Source organism: Dendronephthya gigantea, unplaced genomic scaffold, assembly GCF_004324835.1.
Source record: "Dendronephthya gigantea isolate DGI-Jeju-01 unplaced genomic scaffold, DenGig_1.0 000032F, whole genome shotgun sequence".
Taxonomy (NCBI): Eukaryota; Metazoa; Cnidaria; class Anthozoa; order Malacalcyonacea; family Nephtheidae; genus Dendronephthya; species Dendronephthya gigantea.
This window is the reverse complement of record NW_021163042.1, coordinates 1,342,582-1,365,384: the sequence shown is the minus strand read 5'-3', so window position 1 is coordinate 1,365,384 and position 22,803 is coordinate 1,342,582. Positions and strand designations below refer to the sequence as shown.

Sequence of the window (22,803 nt, the reverse complement as noted above, 5' to 3'; positions counted from 1 at the left end):
TTTACAGAAATGTATTGTTTGCACGAAAGAACGGTTTTCTATATTTTTCAGCTATTTCCGGGCATTCTCGGGGAGGGAACTAAAAATTTCGAAAGATTGCGTTTTTTCCTTTGAGTCCCGTTACACATTCTGCTGAATTTTTTGATTATGTCATTTTAGCTGTTGAAATAAAAATATATTGTTTCCACGAAAGAATAAATAAAAAAAGCTTACGACGTTATGACACTAAAGGTTGCATCATATTTATTGAAGTCCGTAATGTACAAATTCTTTTGAATATTTTTAAAATATGATGACCGTCAGAATGTCTAACACGATTTCTGGTCCGGTATACATCGAAAATGTATATGAAATCGAGTTACTTTCTAAAAAATGTGGGGAACTTAATCAATTGCCCCGTCCTATCCTTATGAGCAGAACCGATGCGCAGAACGGACTGTGCCTCATCTTCAATCTTACGTATAATTATTAGAAGTTGGTTTTGGCCTGAACGATGTATTGGCACAGTCGGATTAAAAGTAAATTAAACAATCTCAAAATGTTTACTGTTTTTGAAGGATTACAGGTTTATCGTAAGTATGTATTCGATGAAGATCCTCCTGGATTGCGGCCTGGTTCCTGAGGCTACAACATTATTTTGTTATGAAGTATAAAGTTCTTCTTTTCTTCACCGGCGTTTCTAAACAAAAGCTCTTGTTGGACTGAATTGTATACCTCGAACAATATCGAGCCTATTTTATTGCTGTGGTATGTGACCTGCACACTTCGCCAGAACGTAAGCGTCATCCCAACTAAATGAAATTAGGTAGCATTTTATTTTTAGGTAGCATGAACGATTTGAACGATTAAACAATTTATATTCTTTTTAAAACATTATTTTCAAATACCTTGGTGATTTTTCTATGCATGCAGTTATGCTCAGACACCAGACCAGCTGGCATTTCTCTTCACGTCCGTAAAATCATTAACAGTGGGTTCAGCCATTTCTGGCGCTGCAATGATTACACAGTAAGAGAAATCACTTCATCATCGCAAACTGTAGATGGTATACGTGTTTGAATTTGAAAGGCACAAAGATATCAAATTCGTATAAACATTGCTGTCTCTAGATTAAAGTGGAAGTCATATCCGATCTCACATCGGTCATGCTCATGAAAATGTAAGGGCCCTATGATGTAAATGAATACCCATGTTTCGCATGTTTCGAACATAAACTCTAATTCATATTCGTTTGGAAGCGTAGTGAACCTAAATGGTGTTAGATATTCAGAAAAACATCATAGCCATTTAAAAAAAAAGTATAGAAGTCCAAAGTGCAAATAACTCGTTTGTTTACATACGGATTCACTTCCACTTTAACCTATATTTCAAGACCCCAGAACTTTACTTTAAGTTACGCGATCACTTACCACGTGAACGAAAACAATTTCAAAATATGATCATGGATCGAACATTGCGCAATTCTGGTTTCTGCAGGAAAGCAAAAGATACAATTTTAGATACTAGTACAAGTCGTGAAAAAACGATCGAATCATTGATGGAGCGATGTTCCTTTTTGTTTCAAGAAAGTTCGAGCGAATATTTTTATTAAATATTTTCGGTATTAAATATGTTCTACATAGTTATGCTCAGACACCAGACAAACTGGTATTTCTCCTCATGTCCGTAAAATCGTCAACAGTGGGTTCAGCCATTTCTGGCGCTGCAACGATTACACAGTAAGAGAAATCATTTCATCATCGCAAAACTGTAGCCAGTGCATTGCTATTTTTGGACAAAATAGATTAACAATACAAATGAACGAATATGACATATAGTTATACATGCCGGTTGACGAAATCATGTCATAATCTCAGTATTGATTTATGTATTAATAATTTTTGAACTAACCTTGCATCTGATGTTGAATGGTTTTTTCAGACGTTTTACTCATCGATTTCGCCACACCAGTTTAAGCACCTTATCACTTATATTTCAATAATCTTTATCCATTTGCAAACCTAAATTCAACAGAGAAAAATTGCTGAGTGTTAGAAATGGAAGAGAGTTACAGTGAAATTAGTTATTCACTGTTAATATATGTTAAGGTTTTTGTCCTTAGCCGCGGGAAATTTGCGCATACGCACAATCTCTATTCAATCCATTAGTTCTACAATCTAGGTTGCATTGGTTACCGCATAGTGGTTTCCGTAATATAAAAGACAGGAACAGTATAAGTACCAGATAATTATTCGTCTGTAATTCCTCCCTTTAACTGCAGCATGCCGATTCTATAACCATCTTTTTTAGCGTGCACATATAGCTTTTGTCTTCGTCTAAGGAAAGAAAAAAATTCAAATGAATTAAGACGATTTGCTGAAATATCTTATATAAGCTTTGTACTAGCTATTGAATAAGTCATATAACGAATACACTTTGACGACTTTTGTAATGTCCAGTTTTGTAATATCGAAAATGTTCTCGCGTTGAACAAAATTTAGAAAATAGCACGAAGCCGGTTCTTATGCAGACAGTCTTGCTGCCAACTTGGTTGATTGTTTTTTAAAACATGTTTACAAAAAATTCCTATCATCATTGCTGTTTTAACAGGCAAGCAACTCAAACTTTGTAGAATCAACCAAGAGCTAAAGATTATGACATAATATAGATTTTAATTGGTTTCTTGCCTAAAATTATGATCTATGTGCAGTTACTTCTACGTTTTCATAATAAATAGACCTCAATCCAGCTATTATCCATTACAAGTTAGAACAGGAAAGAGCAAAGCTATAACATATGCTATACAGTCACATACCTGCGGCATAGTTAGAAAACTGCCTGCGTGGCAGGCCCTCGTTACCCTCAAAGTCTTTTCAAATCAGACCCCAAATTAAACGAGGGTCTGCCAAGAGCTAGCTTACACATGCTCTATGTTTATAGTAAATATCACTCCCCCACCATGAACTAACCCTATACATCACAGACACTGTTTGAAAAAGCAAAGGTGCACAAGTATACACTACACAGTTCAGTTCTGTAATTCTACTACACATTCCATCGCCCATTTTCTTAGATAAAATAATTCAATTAAGAGAGATTCGTGTAGGTTGTCCAAAGCATGCGAATTTAGTATTGATATATTTTTTGATATACCATAAATCCTCTATTAAACCTTACAATTTTAGCCTGGTTTAGACGCAATGCATAAGCATCCCCATCCATCCCCGAACCCCCCTCTTCCTCCCCCCAAACAAATAGTGCAGACATATTGGCGTGGTTCATAATTTCCAAGCAATAAACCAAGCAAATTGATCCCGCCCCCCACATTACCCCCAACCATATATGCATTTCCCTGCCCTAGTACCAACAAGACCAACTACATGGACCGAGGGTAACCAGTATTACTGAGCAAGCCTTTTGCTAAAACGACAGAGGACTGCTTTGACTGTCAACTAATATATCATGCACCAGTCCTCTCCTACATCTCCGCGGATAGGGGAATATGGACCTGGATGGAACAAAACAACCTTATAAACAATGAAAATTTTAGAAAGTTGATCAGTGATCAAGTATATATAGATCCTTGTTTGTCGCTATAATGCCATTCAATATTGTCACAAATATACTTTCTTCACTTTCAAGTACGAATTGCAGCCGCTTCACCATCGAAAGCGCTTATTTGACACACAATGTTGTATTTGTGGTTTTGGTTTAGGTTAAAGTTTTTTGTTTACATTTTTCTATAAAAACCTAAGGAAATGTGCTATATTTTAGGCAATTTAGCTCCTTGATCTTTAGCTTTTAGCTCACTTTGTTGAAATAAAAATAATTATATAGAGAATTCCATTCCGGGTAAGAGAACTAGCTCTCTGAGGCAAGCGAGATCTCGCCAAAGCAAACTACCATGTTATTATAAAAAGAGAATAATATAGAGTTGCTTTATCAAGACGGACCAGCCCAGTAAAACCTGCTGGTCCATGTAATCGGTTCCCTATATATGACAGAGTTCTATTTTAGCATAGGGTTTCCTTTTTACGATGAGTCATAAGCTAACAACAAAAATGCTGCGTTTGCCCATAACTAGCGCATAATAGAGGATTTAAGGTAGTCTCGCTACTTCAACATATATGATATGTGGCAATTCACGATTCTTTACAGCCTTTATCTTAAAAGTTGCTACATACCTCCCAGAGACGAACATCAATTCCACAATTAAGCTCTATTAATATTCTTGAATGCATTCTTTCGCATAAAAACTTCATCTGCAATAGTTATCTTATTTGTAATGGTTAGTTGCCAACCTATATATTCTTAAATTCAGCAAGTTATCTTGTTTTCCATTCAGCTTGTAAACCTTATGACAAACACCAGAAACAGTATGGACTCGAACCTAATATACAGCGGTGTTTAAAAGAGAAGTTTCTCTAGCTTTCCTTCACATCTTTTTTGTACTTATTCAAGTTTATTGAACACGGTGGTGTAAGCATCCGATGTTGTGTTATGCATTTCACCATTTCTATTGCTTTAGAAACAGAAAACTGATTTCTTGGATTATAAAACTATAATCATATTCTAGAAAGCTAATAACCCTATTAGCCGAACGGACCACAACATGTTCCCAAACGTATGCCAGTAATACTTTCTCTCCAGGTCACCAAATACAAGCTCATACCTCTGTTAACTGTGGTTAGGCCCAAACGTAGATATTAAACACAGACGAACCCCAAATTTGCAAATAGACAGAGTTCGGAATATATATATTCAAGGTTGCAGTAATATGTTTTCTCAGAACCTAAATGACAACGCTGAATACCAAAATATAAGCGTCCGTACCCAATTACTGCGTCCGCATTGCACGACATTTGACAAAACACGTTTAGAAAAACAATGATATAAAAAGCCTATATATTCATTCCACTGACTGTTTTTCGTTTTAACACCATTAAATAAACAACCGGCCGATAAAAATCGACAGTAAATTAAAGGTGCATTACAACACATTAAATATGGTTACACACAATGCAAATATGAACGAGAGTGTTCTTGATTTTGCTCTTATAATTCAGTGCTCTTTCCTTAGTGCTCCGTTTGCGCCCAAGCTCCGAGGTAATTACCCCGTAATAGCTATATTGCAATATTCCTATCCCGTCAAATAAGGGTCGCGCAACTTAGATCCGGGACTTTTGGAAACAAGTCAAACAACGCACCCAACACTAGCCATGAGAGAGACGGTGCAGATGTAGACAGTTTTTTAGACAGATATACTCTATTCACACGCCGTTGTCACCAGTGAATACGTCATATTACATTGAATACGTCATATTGATATCATTGTTGCGAATGTTTTCTTCAGGCACGCTTTTCACCAATAGATACGCATAATCGTTCTTGAGAATCGTTGACTTATGCGCACTTCAGTATTTATTGTAGAAAACGACATTTTCATGCTCAGGAAGCGACCGTGACAGCGTTTCGCAAAACATTTTCTGCTTTTCTAATAGCTAACGCCTGGAATTGGACGGAATGCAATTTATACCACAGACAACTTTTAGATAATGCTTTCTTACAAAAGCAAAGTGCTATAAAGACTAAAAGCAAACTACAGCAAAATCCCATATATATATATATATGAATAGCCCAACTTCTTTGCTATATGTCATGTATTTATAGAATTCTATGAAAAGGCAAATAGGTTGACAAAATCGATAAAGTTAAGAAAGTAAGTTACAAGTAAAACTTGATTACACAAACAGCAGTGTCTCGCACTAATCGTAAAATATACTACTCTCAATACGTTTTAACTAGAACTATTTAAACTGCATCAAATTATTCCCTACATTATGTTCGGTCAGCTAGAAATTTGAAACTCGTCTTCTATTCGTTCATATAGGAAGTTCTGTAGTGTTCGCTCACCAAGCTATTTACAAATTTACCTCATGTCGTTCGCTAAAATGTTTGCTTTTGAGAATCGCATCATTCATATACTAGCTTTATCGCGAGAATTATTGGCGCGGATTTGACAGATCTATTGTTTTTAAAAGCAAAGCATATATTGTTCAGCGGACTTAACGCGTTCTCAATGCGTTCTCCCAGTCTCAGTAGCGATCACGTGACTTATGATCATTATACCGCGGGCCGGCACGTGAACGATCGCCGCGATCCATTGGCCTACGTTCACGTCCACGATCACCATCTAAATCATATCCCATCATTCCATGGTGTCTCTACATATAAAAATCCGCCAACAAATAGAAATGGATTAATAGAAAATTGGATTAACTACACAGATATAACGGGCATAGAACGATATTCTTTGCAATCGTATTAAATTTACAAATTTACGAGCTTTTTCTATATATACTGCAACAACATTATTGTTATGCCCAATGCTTCACTGGTTATCAAAATTTTAAATAAATGTATACAGCCGTTGAACAGCATTTACCAAATGAAGAAAACATTCTTTTTTGCATATCCTCACGATTTCCATTCCAATCCTTCATATGGCGTAGTTTAATTATAGAAATGTATGCTTTATGCTTATCAAGAATTGTGATATCTAAACTAAGAATATTGAACTTATATATTTGTGTTAAAAAGTATGACCAAAAACTGTGTAAACTGTGTGATATCAACTTTTCAGTACCGTGTCAGCACACCTATCGCTAGCCTGTGCCCCAGTGAAATTCTATCGATATTATTTTATATTAGTACGGAACATGCAATCCCATTGTCATATAAGCCCTAGCCAGACCGGTCGAACGATAAAATTGTCATGCGGTAATGCTGCGTGATTTATGTGTTGCAGCTAATAAAATTCAATTAATCTAACTAAGAGAGTAGATAATAACAGGATAATTGTTGATGCAGCATAATCATAATCCATGATATAATCCCAATGTTATAATTGTTTTAACTTTAAATCAATTTTAATTTCAACTGATTGCCACTAATCCAGTTATCTATAACATACAGATAACTTTCTACCATCAATCGCTAATACCTTTCCCTTTAGGCATATTTTTCGATGGTCACAAAACAGCGATTTCTATAATATAGTCAAAATATCCACCCCTCCCCCTAGGAGCGCTCCCATCTAATCATTAGACACTTTAAGATTGACGTTCCGCCCAATAAAAGCAGCAAACTGAAATCGTGTGCTTTAGTGAAATGTTACGTGGTTGCAGTTGGGACATTTTATCCAGAAGGCATGAAATAATCACTAAGATGTCGAAAATCTGTAAGCGGTTTGCCGTGGACGTTAATCTTAAAGTATCTGTAGCTTAAGTACGACCGGCCTGGATCAGAACTTTCCTTCCTCTTCAGAAGTTTTGGAATCGGGATTGTAGAACAGAATTACTTAGATTATAGATTTATAGTCCCAATTGCCTAAAGGTCAAAATATCACAGGAGTTGTATCTATCGTTCACATATGATTTCACACATCTTTGACAATAATACTTTACGGTTTATAGCTAATACATAAAACTAAGGAAGATTAGGTGAACTTTGTATGGTTGGATGGATGCATGGGTGCAGTACGAGTTACTTCGAGAAATTTGTAAAGTCGAACATTTAAAAACTATATGTGACACAAACGTTTCCAAAGTCTTTTCGCTATCAAAGACACCAAAGGTTATCAAATACTATCTTAAAAACCTGTGGAAATTGTTAAACTTAAAGCATCGCCAACATTTCATGCATATTAAATCGCTTTCACGTGCAATTACACCGTACTACCATACGACACATCAGGAACGATTTTAAATGCGCAAGCTATCTTACTTAGCTACTATATCTTACATAAAACAGAGGACGATGCAGCTTTGTCAGTCTAAGTCTAAATCGCCGGATGAAGTGATGAATGTATGGCATTATGTCGCCTCCAGGGCCGAAAGACGATCAGGTAATTCACATTCCAGGTAAGAACAGCTTTTGTTTTTAAAAACAAATTGTTCTCCAGTATACATTGTATTTACCTCACGACAGTGTTACAAACTTACCGCGTCACCAGGCGAGGGCATTCCTCTTCCCATTGGAGGCAAGGGCATTCTTGGGTTGTGAACAGGATTCATGCCAGGGGGCATAAAACCAGGTGGATGGCCCGGTGGTCCGAGACCAAACGCCCCAACTGGGGGCATTCGAGCGCCATGAATTAATGCAGCTTCCTTAAAATAAATCGCAATTATCAGTCGTAAATATTCGAAGTTCTTTTAAATTATATGTAATAAAGACACCGATATAGCATGTAGCTATATTTATCTCTCAGAATCTATCTTTGGATCATCATGAGTCAGATGGTTGATCCTTAGTTAATTTTCGTCACTGAGATAAAGCAGACGTAGCTATAAATAATAAATATATTGATCATCTTTGTTGTTTACACAAAACTGAAATTTCACACAACTCTCTTCTTCCCTCATTTCCCTGTTCTATCCCCCCCCACCCCTCTTCCCCCATTTCTCTCTGTCAAAGATAGCCAGGAAAGTTGCTAGATGCATTTACATAAATACTTATAAATTGCAATTATCAGTCGTAAATATTCAAAGTTTTAGTAATATCAGCAAACTTCTTTTCTCAGTAGCCCTAATTTTCTGGAAATCTGGCTAGGGCAACTAATGACTTTATAGCCCAAATTCATATGCTTGCTACCCTCTGATATAGCAAAACTGCAGCCTTCATACTCATCAACACAATCAGTAAATTGTGCTAGCGCATTTTAACGTGTGACAATAGTGTTTACCTCATGATGTCTTCTTCTTAGAAGTTCCTCGTGTTGACGACGCAATAAATCTTCCTGCATACGAATTTCCACTTGTCTTTGCAACTCTTCCTGTATTCTTGCTTCTTCGTGCCGTCTTTAACAAAAAAGTAAACTATTGTAAACTATAAACGTAAAGATTTGTAGAGTCATGACATTATCAAGGTTAAAGAGGTAATGTTTTGGATTCTTGCCTCTCAGTTAAATTTAGGCATCACTTAAACTCAGCCGGTAATTCCAGTTATAATAACAATCATCACAGAGGCAGTCGCAATGTATATACATGTATTTTTATCCAGAAGGTGACAGTTAAAAATGACACAGAGTAGTGAACTAATAAGCAAACAAAATTATTAAAATAGTCTATACTGAAGGATTCTTAACTAATACCTTGTGTACTACAGTGTATTTCACAAATTGTACGCACCTGAGCTCCATTGCCTGTTGTCTCATCATTTCTTGTCGCATCATTTCTTCTTGTCGTTGTATTTCAGCTTGTTTTGCCAACATTTCTACAGTTTAGCCAGAGGAAATGCAAAACAAATGTTGGAATGTTTCAGTATTAAAAGGCTCATGTGTTGAACACCAATGTTAAATACACAAATTATTCACTATTAAACTATTCATCATGAAAATTCTCTGCTGGCAATTAAAAAACAATATGTACCTCTACGGTTAATTTCTGCTTCATAATCAGAAACAGCCTGAACCATATCATTTTCTAGTTTATCTTCAGCTTCTTTAAACTGTTTCTCCAATGATTCTAACTGAGTTCTCTTCATCTCTTCTAGTTGTTTCCACTTCTGACACCATTCATGTTCAAAAGTACCGGATGGTGCAAACCGAGCCCCTGCATCACGCTCACTACATAAATCACACTCCAGGTTTACAACCACTTTTATGGAAACTTTTAAGTAAGGCCTATACACTCTCTATAAGTTTTTTGTATGTTATTATGTTATAGGAGCTATTTTAAGTATATTTAACTAGAAGTTACTGCAAGTTGCTCCCATATGCTGCTCCCTGGTAATTTTGAAACATATATGTAAACCTACAAAATTTCAAGCTATATAACATTTGGAAGACCAAACATTTTGTACTTAAACTTACCTGTAATACATTGGTTGGCGTTCAATTGATTTTTCAAGAAGGCCTTCCTCTTCATCTGTTTGCTCTTGTTGTTTAGTAAACACTGGTCTTGGTGATCTAGAAGATGCAGATTTTTTTATGGTTAGAAGATAATGGAAAACAAATTAGAAAAAGTCAAAAATCAATTGACAGAAAAAAACAGCAATAGGAAATGACAAAAAATATTTAGTTAGTACTGGGATTTATTAGGTAAAACTTAGATGTTTAGCATAAAAATGGTATCCCTCAGATTCGATAGTCATCACTCACATTCAGCCGGTAATTCCAGATGTAAAATAACTCATCATCACAGGGATTAAATTTCATTACAGTTTATAACAGTCATGGAATATAAATAAAGGTTTATCATTTCCATCCCCTACCAAATCACCAGAATTGTTTGTCTCTTTTCAGGAGATTTACGAAAAATAATATTAATTCAATTTAATAAATCATGTCATATAGTAGAAGTCAAAACAAAGTCAAATTGAAAATGTCAGATATGTTCAAACACTGTATTCATCATTAGCAGGTGACGGGGGAAATTTTCTTTTTAAATATTGTAAGAGTACTAAATTATACAGATTAGCATCACTATTTATAAGAAACATATGTATTCTGAATATTTATAAATGTAAATTGATCTAGGAGGAAATTGTTGACCTGTTGTTCTGTGATTTTAATATTTTTTGCAAAATCCCAATAATATAAATTTGATGCATTATATCTTGTCTTAAAACAGGCTGGAATTGCATAGGGATTTTATTTCTTATAGCAGTTTGTGGCTACATACCTTCCAATCATAAAAAACCCTTCATTTGTTTTTTGTAATGCATTCACAGCATTTCCTTTACGAGCAAATTCCACTCTCCCATACCCTTTGCTTCTTCCTCGATCATCAACAACAACAACAGCTCTTTCCACATCACCAAAGGCAGAAAACGCCTTTTGCAACATCTCATTGGAGACCAGAGGGCCAAGGTTAGAAACATGAATAGCAGTAGATAAGGTAGCAAATCGCACAGTTAGATTTCGTCCTTTACGCACAGAGCCATCTAAAGCATTTTTAGCAGCTTCTGCTGCCATTCTTGTGTCCTAATAAAGAAAAATGTGCGATTGTCGTGATTTTCTTAGGAAAAAGTTTTCTTAGTTTCCATAAACCATAAATTGTTCCCAAGAGGTAGCGACATCAAGAGAATACAGAACAGAATTGCAAATGGTAATAGGAGATAATTTTTTTGCAAATGCATAAAATGAGGCCTGAATTATTCTGGATAGCCTGTGAAAGCCAAATTCAATAATTGTTTTATTATTCATTGGAAGACAAGCTCGCAAATTTCCCATGCTTGTGCATGATACCGCTGCAAAACGGCAGGCGCAGACCAATAACCTCTATGTACAGATAATAACCTAATCGCTGAAAAATACCGCAGGCACCGACAGATAACACTATATCTGCTGAAAAATAGCACAGGTACAGACAGATATCTGAAATTATCAGTACATTTTCAGCCAATCAGCAGACAATTACACTATTTATTGAATAATAATAGAACTTATAGTTTATTCTTAGGCAAATGCAACAAAAAAGGCATACAAGAATATTAGTTGAATTATAAACCTCAAAAACCCTTAAAATAAACCTTAAAACTTGGAATTTGTCATTCTAATTAAACTGATATAGTATGTAGCTATATTTATCTCTCAGAATCTATCTTTGGATCATCATGAGTCAGATGGTTGATCCTTAGTTAATTTTCATCACTGAGATAAATCAGACATATAAATATATTGATCATCTTTGTTGTTTATACAAAACTGAAATTTCACACAACTCTTTTCTTCCCTCACTTCCCTGTTCTATCCTCCACCCATCCCTCTTCCCCCACTTCTCTCTATCAAAGATGGCCAGGAAAGTTGCTAGATGCATTTACAGTAAAACTTATAAATCGCAATTATCAGTTGTAACCTCTACAGATAATAACCTAATCGCTGAAAAATACCGCAGGCACCGACAGATAACACTATATCTGCTGAAAAATAGCATGGATACTGACAGATATCTGAAATTATCAGTACATTTTCAGCCAATAGCAGACAATTACACTATTTAATGAATAATAATAGAACTTATAGTTTCTTCTTAGGCTAATACAATAAAAAAAGCATACAAGAATATTAGTTGAATTATAAACCTCAAAAACTCTTAAAATAAACCTTAAAACTTGGAATTTGTCATTCTAATTAAACCCTGCTGAAAACAAACTAACATTACTCTCAATACTAACCCTAAAGCAACCTCGTCTTAACCCAGTTAGGACTCAATGGTAGCTAATGATTAGCAGTGGTCACTAGTAAGTGATGCCCACGTGGTCACGGTGACCCAAGTCGCCCAACTGCTTGGCAGATAACACTTTGAATCATATTTCTTATAAACTTTTTTTTTATTTTACGACAAAAACGTACCATTTTGATAAAACCAAAAGCCTTATCTTTGTTCACATACGCTTCTGAGTATTCTCCATATTTCTCGAACATCTTTGTGAATTCTTCTTCACTCATATCCATGATATTTCCCACAAACAAACGACATCTGTTTGAAAATTTTCGCTCCGTTTTTCCCGTCACAGGATTCACATACGTCCTGCTACTAGTATTATAAACGAAAGAGTTTTTTTGAACTGAATTGTGGTTCATTTTCGATGCAGAATTGTTATTGGTTTCAATCAGGCTGTCCTTCTTGTCGGACTTCGCCTGAACCTTTGATTTAGTTTCTGCATTAGGTGTCTTTTCATCGAGTGTCTTATTGCCTTGGTCCTTGCTATTTCGCCGCTCTTTTTTATCTGAGGAACCCGAATGATGTGGACGTTCATTAGATTTTCTTATTGGAGACCGTGATCTGTTCCTTGGCTTCGATGAACTCATTTTTAACGAAAATTCCGAATGTTTACTCTCACTCGAAATTTTAATCGCCTGCTCAAAGTCGAAAAACTCGATTCACTCGAATCTTCAATGTCGAAGGGTATTGTGGGTCGACGACATTCTATGGTCGACGATCGCATGGGAAATTACCAAATTACGCATGCGTAATTTGGCTCAGCTGGACAGCTTAGTCTCATTATTAGTTTGGCCACAGTTAATGACTGTGGTTTGGCCCAGTTTGGTCGTGCGGCTATTTTCGATAAAAAAAAGTAAACCAAGCCGGGGTCGAGATGATCCTCCTAATAATGCTTATGCTTATCCTCGTACCGGAAATGGTAAGGAAAGGTAATAATCCTGGGTATGAGACTGGGGCTGTAAACCCACTGAAAACCGCTGTAGTTTGAAAAAAATGAGGTAAGGATTTGCGTTAACCCTGGGTGAAGTTAACCGTCTTTTAAACAACTTGTCCATGTACACTGTAGGATTAACCCAGGGCTCTGTGCTAACTATGGGTAACTTTTATAAAACTTTTCAAAATAAACAAAACGTGATAAAACATTATTGTAAGATTACACTGCGACAAACTCTTGAACCACAGAAATAAGCTTATAAGATACAGCAAGTAAAAAGGAAATTCTCATGATGCAAGAACTACGACATTATTCGACAGTCTTTACATGCAGCTGCGAATCTACAGTTGTGGTTTGTTCAGGATTCCAGCATAATCACACAGGATACAGCTTGAATTCAATGCTTTTTAGCGACGCGGGGAGCGAGATCTGGATCGCCGTCTGGGTGATCGAGAGTTGGAACGACGCTTGTATGGAGGAGATGGGGAACGATAGGCAGGTCTGAAATATATAAATCATGAATAAATACAGGATCAATAACGGGGATCGTAGATGTATGACAATGTCAAGAAGATGTATCTTTTATCTATTTTCATATATGCATGATTCCCGTTTTAGATACAGCTACGTGTTCAGCTAAAATGAAATAAATTAAACAGAATTCATCACCTGGATTCCTAGTGGTGGAATTTTTTTATACCAATGTTAATGAAATTATACCTTTGGAGTACCTTACCTTTTGTTTCTTCGAACACGACCATAAAGCTCACGTCTACAATAAAAAACAAAAAGACCAATTTGTATTTGAGGTGCAATTATAGAATCGATTTGTAAAAGACAATTCTTGCTATTACGGTATACCTTAATTCGCGCGATATTGGTCTCATGTGCATAAAATTACAAAATCCACCACGCGTACACTCTCTGGGATTTAAAATAAAATCACAATAAATGAAATTTGTAGTTTTCATAAAAGAGAGACTATATATACGTAAATTACATCAGTTTTATAGCTTAAAAACCTCACCCCATTTCATATTGTCTGCAACATGCCTCCCTGAAGTCAGTAACAGGCGAGAGTTCGGCATATATTGCCTGGCCTAAATTTAAAAGCACATAAAATATGAAAAGATCCAATCAAACGAATAACTCTGTTTTGAACAATGCACAAATTGCATGGTCAACAGAATCCAAGCTTATGCATCTATTCAATCCTTGATTTCATAAGTATCATGTGAGTATGTACAAAAAATGCGATAGTGGAAAACAGCCTTTAGATTCGTTGATTTCATATTAAGTATATATTACAACATAACCTGAAGAGGGACAGTTACTTATAATACATACCATCATACCACCTGGTGTTCAACACCTTACAGGCTTTCTCAGCATCTTCTTCACGTCGATACTTAATATAAACATTGCCAACAAGATGGTCACCAAGGTTGTCACACACATTCATTTCTTCAATTTCACCATACTTTTAATTGAAGAAAACAAAAAATATATCTTGAATAATGATTATGTCATTATGAACTAATAAAATCACACTTCAGAGAATTTTAAAATTTGGTTTAAAGTACTACGAAATGTTTCAAAACTAAGCACTTCGGAGTTCAAGAGTTACATAATATTTGCATTTAACAGTACCTTTTCCAGCTCAAGAAAAACATCCTATAAATAAAGGAAAGCTCCTTGTTAATTAAGTATTGGATTTGTTTTTTCAATAAGCAACCAAGAGGGGATATCATTCCTTTTTACATGATACTGTACTGTATAATACAAACCTCAAAAAACCTGTCATAGTGTTCCTGGGCTTCCACATCAGAGATTGCACTTCCTAAAAAAAATTGTGATTGGTGTGTACTGTATTTGTATGTTCATTATCCACAGCAATATTTATTTTAGTACAAAAGAAAAAGACAAGGTGACTGCACACAAAACTATAAATTGACTTTGTCCCTTATTATAGGAACAGGAATAATTTTAAAAGAATGTTTTCAATTGGCACATCATTTTTTGGATCCATTTTCATGTACCAAGTATATCAATAACAGCATACATTATAAGCAAAATGCCACCCTTACATTCTTCATTGGTTTGTTCTGTCAAAAACAAAATACTTTAAAGCATAACAATATATACCTGAGCCATCTGTTACTTGGGCTGCACTTTGAGGGCTCTGATATAAGTTCTGTAGAAGTACTGTCTAAAAAATATTTGTAGAAAGTGAGGCCAAAATAACTTATTAGTAATATTAAACAGTCTGTTTATGAATTGAAACCAGGAATTTTACTTTTTTGCATTGTCAAATTTCACCAGTGCAGCTTATATAATTTATTATCATTGCAATAACAATACCTGACTAAATGTTGGTTTGTTATGTATTCGGGAACATCTATCACCATGACGACATGCTCCAATCTTGAAGTAGAATGAGCAATTTACCCTGAAACCAAACCAAATAACAGCCAAAAGTTACAACAAAATGTTTGCAATTTTCAGTGAAGAAGAAACCCATATAAAACATGTGTATAGTAGACAATATACATTTTTTACTATAATACACCCGATCTTTTTTTCCTAAATAAACCAATGCAATTGAATAACTATAGAATATCTCTCCATAAAAAAGACACATTTCAATAAATAAACCAAAAAGCTGACCCACAAATAAATCATTATTGCTGGGTATGAATTAGTTACTTTAATTAAAGTTAACCTTGTGAGGTATTCTATATTTGTGCCGCTGAAAATGTACATTTTGCAAAGTTAGGAGCTATAGTTGAAGATTGCGCACAAACAATTGTACCCAGTTAAGTTTTTATAAAGACTTTGATAATCATTATTATTCACTGAGACTATAATTACATCACTTTCTTAAATTCCGTTAAAACAGAACAAACTTTCCACTCCTGGACTAAGATATGAGTGCATATAAGTTTAGGTGCATCGGGCATAGATCATTAAAATATGTGGTCCATGACTACTTCAGAAGTTAGGCATTACCATACATTCTATTTATTTAGTATTATCTTATTGACATTTTGATTCATATGTACTTTAGTACACTTTCTGTTCAGAGACCAATGCATGGTATCAAATGTTATCAAAAGACTAACAAGTAACAAGCTAAAATCAACAAATAACAAGTGGATGAGATGTATTGGCACTGCAACACGAAAGGTCTACGTATAAATAGTAAATTAAGCCGATAACACACACTCATGGCATACACTGTACCATATTATTGTTTATGGTAGCAGGTAGTATTGGATTGAACATTTCATATTTTAACTTGCTGATGTTTTATAAAAATATACCATTAGAATCACAGCTACGTCTAGTCATTTGTTCAGGAGACCCAACAAATCAGATTTAAGATTATTAAAAATAGGTATATTTTCCACATACTTGTCTTTTTCTGTACCAAAAATTGAAGCCAAATACTCTGCTCCTGCACCAGCCATTTTCTTTCAACACGCTTCCACTGCAGTGCTTCCACTCTGAGATTCTGCTTATCCATATATCATAATAAAAATTTCCATATTTTGAGTGGAATTTCCATAGATTCACTCCCAAAATTTCTATAGATTTTCCATTAAGTAAAAGCGTAATACAAGTTAACTCATTGGTGCTAAACGAGGTAATAAGACAAGTGTGTTTAATAAAATTCTTGCCCTAGTTTAGCATCTAAACATTTTCATTTTCAATAAATAACAAAAGGATGTAAATGTAAATGATAACTGTTTTTGTTTTCTGTCTTATCTAAATATCTTAATCTTGGTTTTGTAAGTTTCAAGCGTTTTTAAGTTCTTTCAAAAATTCAGCTCTTAGTTTTCCCGCATCTTCGTCATCAGCATTGGATTTCATTCGTTTGTGCAGGTTAAGCATTTCATTTGAAGGATCCATCAAAACAGCCTGACGTTTTCCTTTCTTTAGGAAGGAATACTTCGTTGAAAGCAAAGCCAACAAACTTTCTTGCTTGAGTGTTGCCCGATGATCATTCTTGATAAGCCTTAGTTGGCTAAAAACACGCTCAACAGCAGCATTGGAAAATGGCAAAGATAAGGCTGTAGCTACCACGTTGGTTAAATTGGGATAAACTTTCTCTCCACCTTGGTTTTTCTCACTGAACACCACTTTCCAATATTCCTCAAAACTCTTCTCACCATTCAAATTGGGGCTAAGTGCATGTTGCCGCCATTCTCGATCAGTTTCCCTCAAGTCTGCAACATCCTTTAGATTTGGAAATTGACTGTAGACTTGCGATAAAGATGGTGGAGACAGGGAGTAAGCAGAAACAGGTGTGAGAAATGATAAGAAATCAAACTTGCTACAATCATCAAATCGTAGCAAAATTTGCTTTACAGATTCTATTTGAAAATTTCTACAATGAGTGAAAAATAGCTGCACATCAGGATGGTCCTTGCCAATACCATCCTCTATGGTTCGGATAGTATCAATTGCACAAGGTCCAACATAGACTTTGTTGAGTGAGACGTAATGCTTCTGGTCATTAACATCAATATGCCATGGATCATTTTTTCGCACATATGATACCTGTAATCAGAATTTAGAAGTATGAGAATAAAAGTAATTATTCACTTGTTTTGTATGTCTACCATATCTTCATTCGGTAACAGGGCCACTTAGATCTAAGTTATTTCTACTTTACTTACCTCCATGAAATCTGAGAGTATTGATGTTAGCAGGGTTTTGAGTTCACTTTTCAGCAGATACAGCACAGGGATTCCACTTTGGAATAAAGTGTTGAAAGAAGTAAATCTACCAAGGTTGAAAGCCATGAACTCAAGGTATGCTAGAGTGAACTTGTTGTTTAGACTTTTCAGAATGCTGTCATTGGTATGTGTTGGATCCTCAACTGCTGCACCTGTGAAATAGAGCTTCAAAGCATCATATTGTTCAATGATTCTATCTACACACATCTTCATTGATAACCATCTGGTTTGTCCAGGTTTTAGCAGCTGATGTTTCTCAAGGTCAAAAAACTCTTGGAATTCTTGAAAGTTCTTGGTTCGTAGAGGGGATAAGTGGAAATATGAAGATATGTTTCGACATAAATCTTCTATAGACTTAGGCAGCTGCACTGACGCATGAGATGCACAAAGGTGGATCATATGGCAAGCACATTTGACAGGTATTATCCATGGATAATTGGCAACCAGCATTTGAGCAACAGAATGACGTGATCCAAACATTACATTGCAGGTATCTGCGCAAAATCCGACAATGTTTTCCATTGGAATGTCTTTCTGTTCAAAGCATTCCACTATAGCACTATAAATTGTCTCAGCTTTTCCATCATCCAATTGAATGATGTCAATCAGGTTACAATCCATCTTAAATGTGCATGGATTGAAAAAGATCACCAATATAGCCAGTTGATTCTTGCGAGAGCAATCGGTCGTTTCATCAATGATCAATGAAAACTTTCTAGACTTCAAATCAGCAATGGATTCTTTAAGAGTATGAAATCCCAGAACCTGACGAATAACATTGGTTGCTTTCTGCTTTCCTAATGTTGCTTTCTGGACTGTTTTATTCGTAGGAAATAAGCTGGATAGCAGAGCCAGCAAATCATCGCTTATATGGATGGGTAGGTTGTGCTCAACGATAAAACTACAGAGTTTTATTTCCATTTTAGCAACAGAACTCTGCGAGGCTGCCGAGGCACCAAACATTGTTCTTATATTTGAATTAGATTTACTCAGTTCTGCAATCATTTTAACGGCCTCCTTATGTCCTTTCGCCTGCATGTGTCTACTAAGGGCAGTTTTCGAACAATAGGCCGTATTCTGTGGCCGATTATCGTTCAGTTTCGTTGCCCCCCTTCGGGCACTACTTGAAAACACGATAGAAAATTAGGATAAATTATAGAAAGTCTAAATTCACTTGTTTTCACCTGCACAAACCTGCAGTTTTCGAGCATTTCATCTTCGAAAAATCAGTGAATTTGCATGTTTTGCAATACAGCGACGCCATTTTGATTCAGGAAATGTCTAAGATACTTGGTGTAATATAGGACATATATAGCAGATTCAGCAGTTTTATACCAGTATACTAGTTTTATACCTAGTTTCCAGCATTTTTGCTGTGCAAGCTAGTGATGGGCGATACCAGCTTTTTCAAATCGATACGATACCGCTTCGATACCAGACAATTTGTAGTGGTATCGATACCAAATTTCGATACCGATACCAGAAATTTGAGCCGTTTTTTACCGTTTGTAATTTCATATACCATACCATAATGTGTATTTATTCACTCACATTTTTGGTTTTTCCCTTTGTTTTTCGCAAATGAAAAATGGGCAGAAATTATTTTGATTGGTAGCATATAATTAAAGAACTAAAGAACAAAAAAGTGACGAACAAAAGAAAAATAAATGAAAATTTTTATACTTTTTGGTAGAAAACGCTGACCTAAAATACTGTAGGCTCAGTATCGAAATTTTGCGACCACTTGGTCAAGTATCGATATTTAGTGCAAATCATAAATATCGGTGAGTATCGATACTTGGTATCGAAGTATCGCCCATCACTAGTGCAAGCAGGTTTCAACAAAGAAGCTTTGAATGGAGTTTTACGAGGTTTTTCGCAAATTTTCATAGTTTTTCAAAACTAAGTTAGTCAAAGAAGACTTAGACAACAATTAATCTGAAAAACAACCGCCAATTTTGCTTACACGCATCAAAATCATCCACGAGCGTTTTGTTTCTAGTCAAGTTATATAAAACAATTACTACACAATTCCTTTCCAGCATAACCTTTGTTTTATATTAACTACTTTTATAATACACACGCTTTCTCAAGAAAACTATAAATTTACAACATCTCAGTTTTTTGACAAAGTTAATTACCAACGCCTTTATCTTATTATAATCAATCCACTAAAAACGAATTTGTTGAGCGAAGACCCAGACATCTTAACGAAGTTGAAACAGAACAAATTTCAAACTTTTGCTTATGAAAACGTGTGAGGACTTGTGACACCTGCCAAGTTGGCCCAAGTCTAAACTTGCTGAGAAGTATTGGAAAATGAATCTGGAAATCCAGAAGTCAATGATTGTGCATTTAACAACAATGCACTGATTGTAGATGCTATGGCAGTTATTCAGTTGATGAAAGAAAAACGGAAAACATTTGGCGATGATGCTCTTTTAAAAACCTCAACACGCTAGCACGAAAGTATAATTCCAAACGATTAGATTGTTGCAGACAGGTATCCTTAGTTGAGCATAAAGAATGCAGAGAGACAACGAAGAGCTGAAAAGTGAAAATGGAGTCCAGAAAGGTCAAATCTTCGGAAAAGATCAGAGTGTTCCAAAACAGTGGAAAAAGTGTATAAGATCCGGTGGAAACAAGGAATCTTTCATATCTTTCTTATGTGAACACTGGAGGTCATGTAACTCCTCCCGGTGGTTTTCCATTTCAACTATGTACGTAACTGCTAAAGAAATATGCTATGTTTTATATCCCGGTGATTCCCGAACGATATTGTTACAAGTAATGAGGTGTCTTCGCTTCATAGCACCACGAAGAAGCAGACACTCGTTTAATTCTACATGCCAACCACGCAGCAGCAACGTACGATAAAGTTATTATCAAAAGCCCTGATACAGATGTTCTTATACCTGCGATTGGCATGCAACAACAGATGCAGAAAGAGATTTTCTTTCTGACTGGCACGGGAGATAGACATCGTTGCGTATTTGTAGCAATTATCTCGAAATTCTTGGGCGTGGATGTTGCTCTTTGTTTACCAGGCTTTCATGCTTTTACTGGTAATGGCATTAGCAATCAAGCAGCATCATGGTATCAGTGTTTAAGTGCAGAAGTCGATCTTCCATCACTGGTTGGCAATGGCTGGACGCTTGACGATAAAGAGCTGGAGATAACTTGGATGACACGCCCACCCGCTCCGCGATCTTTAATTGAGTGTGTTGAGTGCAAGTGCAAGATTCTAGATGCTCGACCATGCGTTGCTTCTGCAAAAAGGCTGACTTAAAGTGCACCGACCTATGTTCGTGTGGTGATTGCCAGAATGCAGTAGTTGAAGATGGTAACGACGATGATAGCAGTTATGGCCTGGCTCAATCTGATGACGATGATGAACTTGAAGGATCAGGATCTAATCTGGATTTCGGAGATGACGTCGATCATGAGTTGTGGTATTAGCTGTCCGATTAAAAGAGTTGAGTTCAACATTTTATTTGTGTTTTAAAATTATAAGGCGCTCGTAATTCTCCCACAATGGTATTAAAACGTATTGGCTGATATCAAACCTTGGTATGCGTGTTCAATATTTTAACATGTACAGTAGTTGTACGTTGCAAATCACGTTTAAATAGATGTTGGCGTTGGTAATTAACTTTGTCAAAAAACTGAGATGTTGTAAATAGTTTTGTTGAGAAAACGTGTGTATTATAAAAGTAATTGTATAGTAATTATTTTATATAAATTGGCTAGAAACAAAACGCTCGTGGATGATTTAATGCGTGTAAATAAAGTTGTTCTTATTTATTTGTAAATATCAAGAGCAGAATGCTTTAAAAAAATCGCAAATTTGCGGATTTTTTCCGATTAATTGTTGTCTAACTCTTCTCTGACTAATTTAGTTTTGAAAAACTATGAAAATTTGCGAAAAACCTCGTAAAACTCCACTGAAAGCTTCCTTGTTGAAACCTGCTTGCACAGCAAAAATGCCGGAGCTTCATGTAAATACCGGTATAAAACTGCTGAATCTGCTATATATGTCGTAAATTACACCAAGTATCCTAGACATTTCCTGAATCAAAATGGCGTCGCTGTATTGCAAAACATGCAAATTCACTGATTTTTCGAAGATGAAATGCTCGAAAACTGCAGGTTTGTGCAGGTGAAAACAAGTGAATTTAGACTTTCTATAATTTATCCTAATTTTCTATCGTGTTTTCAAGTAGTGCCCGAAGGGAGGCAACGAAAATCGTTTTCTAAGCGACTTTTCGTGCCAGAGAATACGGCCTACAAGACAACTGCACTTTACAAACCTTGCAGTAAGGTACGCTATGCTCATTAGTTTCCAGTTTCTCTTGTATCCATTCCTTGAAATTTGCATCGGAAAGCCAAGCATTACAAAATTTCTGTTTGTATGTAGGCTTTTTCTTTTCCTTTGGTTTATTCCGGGCATCTGTTTGCTCATTATCGGTGTTATAAATGCTTTCATCGCTTGTGTCACTTTCACGCTCCATTGCATTATATTTGTAATTTTATCATTTTTATTTTCGCTTTTGGTGCCAAATTGCCGCACTATTATGTTTCGCGCCAAATTGTCAATGTTCCCCATGTTCCCGGAGTTATCCATAAAATTAACTTAATATTCATAAGTGTTCTACAGTTACTTCTTTTTGTGATGGAATTTATTACATTTTACGTTGAATCAAAAACTTGAAATTTAAAGCAGATTTATGACGATTTTCTCAAAAAACTCTAATTTCCACAGAATTTCTACATTTACTTCATTTCCATAAAAAATTCCATTTCATGTTAAAATTTCCATAAGATATGGAAATTTCCATAGATGTGGAAGCACTGTTCCACTGGCACGCTTTTAGCCTGAACACATTACGCCTTTGCGTCACCCTGCAAATTTTAAGGCGGG

General features: G+C 35.7%; 3 protein-coding genes across 5 annotated transcripts; all 3 read right to left on the bottom strand.

Annotated features, from left to right (window-relative positions):
- Window positions 1-229: 229 nt before the first annotated feature.
- Window positions 230-12,864, bottom strand: LOC114524750 (splicing factor, proline- and glutamine-rich-like). 3 transcript variants are annotated; one of them, XR_003687119.1, is made up of 12 exons: window positions 12,335-12,864; window positions 10,662-10,963; window positions 9,851-9,946; window positions 9,408-9,604; window positions 9,168-9,252; window positions 8,723-8,837; window positions 7,983-8,147; window positions 2,221-2,315; window positions 1,891-2,000; window positions 1,410-1,470; window positions 888-992; window positions 230-791 (listed from the first exon to the last, which is right to left on the bottom strand). XR_003687119.1 is itself a non-coding variant. In XM_028545919.1 (8 exons), the coding sequence occupies exons 1-8, from the start codon at window positions 12,791-12,793 to the stop codon at window positions 6,075-6,077; spliced, it is 1,548 nt and encodes a 515-aa protein (XP_028401720.1). In that variant the 5' UTR covers window positions 12,794-12,864; the 3' UTR covers window positions 5,622-6,074. The 3 variants fall into 3 exon arrangements, 1 of the variants encoding a protein (XP_028401720.1); XR_003687120.1 differs by lacking the exon at window positions 888-992; XM_028545919.1 differs by lacking the exons at window positions 230-791; window positions 888-992; window positions 1,410-1,470; window positions 1,891-2,000; window positions 2,221-2,315 and adding an exon at window positions 5,622-6,203.
- Window positions 12,865-13,341: 477 nt separating this feature from the next.
- Window positions 13,342-16,633, bottom strand: LOC114524904 (splicing factor U2AF 26 kDa subunit-like). The gene is made up of 10 exons (XM_028546124.1): window positions 16,555-16,633; window positions 15,502-15,589; window positions 15,286-15,349; window positions 14,928-14,980; window positions 14,791-14,814; window positions 14,488-14,620; window positions 14,168-14,240; window positions 14,002-14,064; window positions 13,877-13,912; window positions 13,342-13,641 (listed from the first exon to the last, which is right to left on the bottom strand). Exons 1-10 carry the CDS (start codon window positions 16,608-16,610, stop codon window positions 13,548-13,550), a joined length of 684 nt encoding a protein of 227 aa, XP_028401925.1. The 5' UTR covers window positions 16,611-16,633; the 3' UTR covers window positions 13,342-13,547.
- A 305-nt stretch (window positions 16,634-16,938) lies between these two features.
- On the bottom strand, window positions 16,939-18,903 carry LOC114524975. Its single transcript, XM_028546232.1, has 2 exons — window positions 17,823-18,903; window positions 16,939-17,703 (listed from the first exon to the last, which is right to left on the bottom strand). Exons 1-2 carry the CDS (start codon window positions 18,885-18,887, stop codon window positions 16,939-16,941), a joined length of 1,830 nt encoding a protein of 609 aa, XP_028402033.1. The 5' UTR covers window positions 18,888-18,903.
- Between the last annotated feature and the right edge of the window lie 3,900 nt (window positions 18,904-22,803).

What these genes read in the sequence shown, in the direction of transcription:
- LOC114524750 (XM_028545919.1), bottom strand. Translation starts at nt 12,793, where the DNA reads ATGAGTTCATCGAAGCCAAGGAACAGATCACGGTCTCCAATAAGAAAA. An exon ending in CAACAGGCAATGGAGCTCAG is followed by an intron (nt 8,838 to 9,167) that starts GTGCGTACAATT and finishes TTTTTGTTAAAG; the next exon opens with ACGGCACGAAGAAGCAAGAA. An exon ending in TAAGAAGAAGACATCATGAG is followed by an intron (nt 8,148 to 8,722) that starts GTAAACACTATT and finishes ATTTATTTTAAG; the next exon opens with GAAGCTGCATTAATTCATGG.
- LOC114524975 (XM_028546232.1), bottom strand. Translation starts at nt 18,887, where the DNA reads ATGATTGCAGAACTGAGTAAATCTAATTCAAATATAAGAACAATGTTT. An exon ending in TACTCTCAGATTTCATGGAG is followed by an intron (nt 17,704 to 17,822) that starts GTAAGTAAAGTA and finishes TTCTGATTACAG; the next exon opens with GTATCATATGTGCGAAAAAA.
- LOC114524904 (XM_028546124.1), bottom strand. Translation starts at nt 16,610, where the DNA reads ATGGCTGGTGCAGGAGCAGAGTATTTGGCTTCAATTTTTGGTACAGAA. An exon ending in CCAAGTAACAGATGGCTCAG is followed by an intron (nt 14,981 to 15,285) that starts GTATATATTGTT and finishes AATTTTTTTTAG; the next exon opens with GAAGTGCAATCTCTGATGTG. An exon ending in TTTTTCTTGAGCTGGAAAAG is followed by an intron (nt 14,621 to 14,790) that starts GTACTGTTAAAT and finishes TTCAATTAAAAG; the next exon opens with TATGGTGAAATTGAAGAAAT.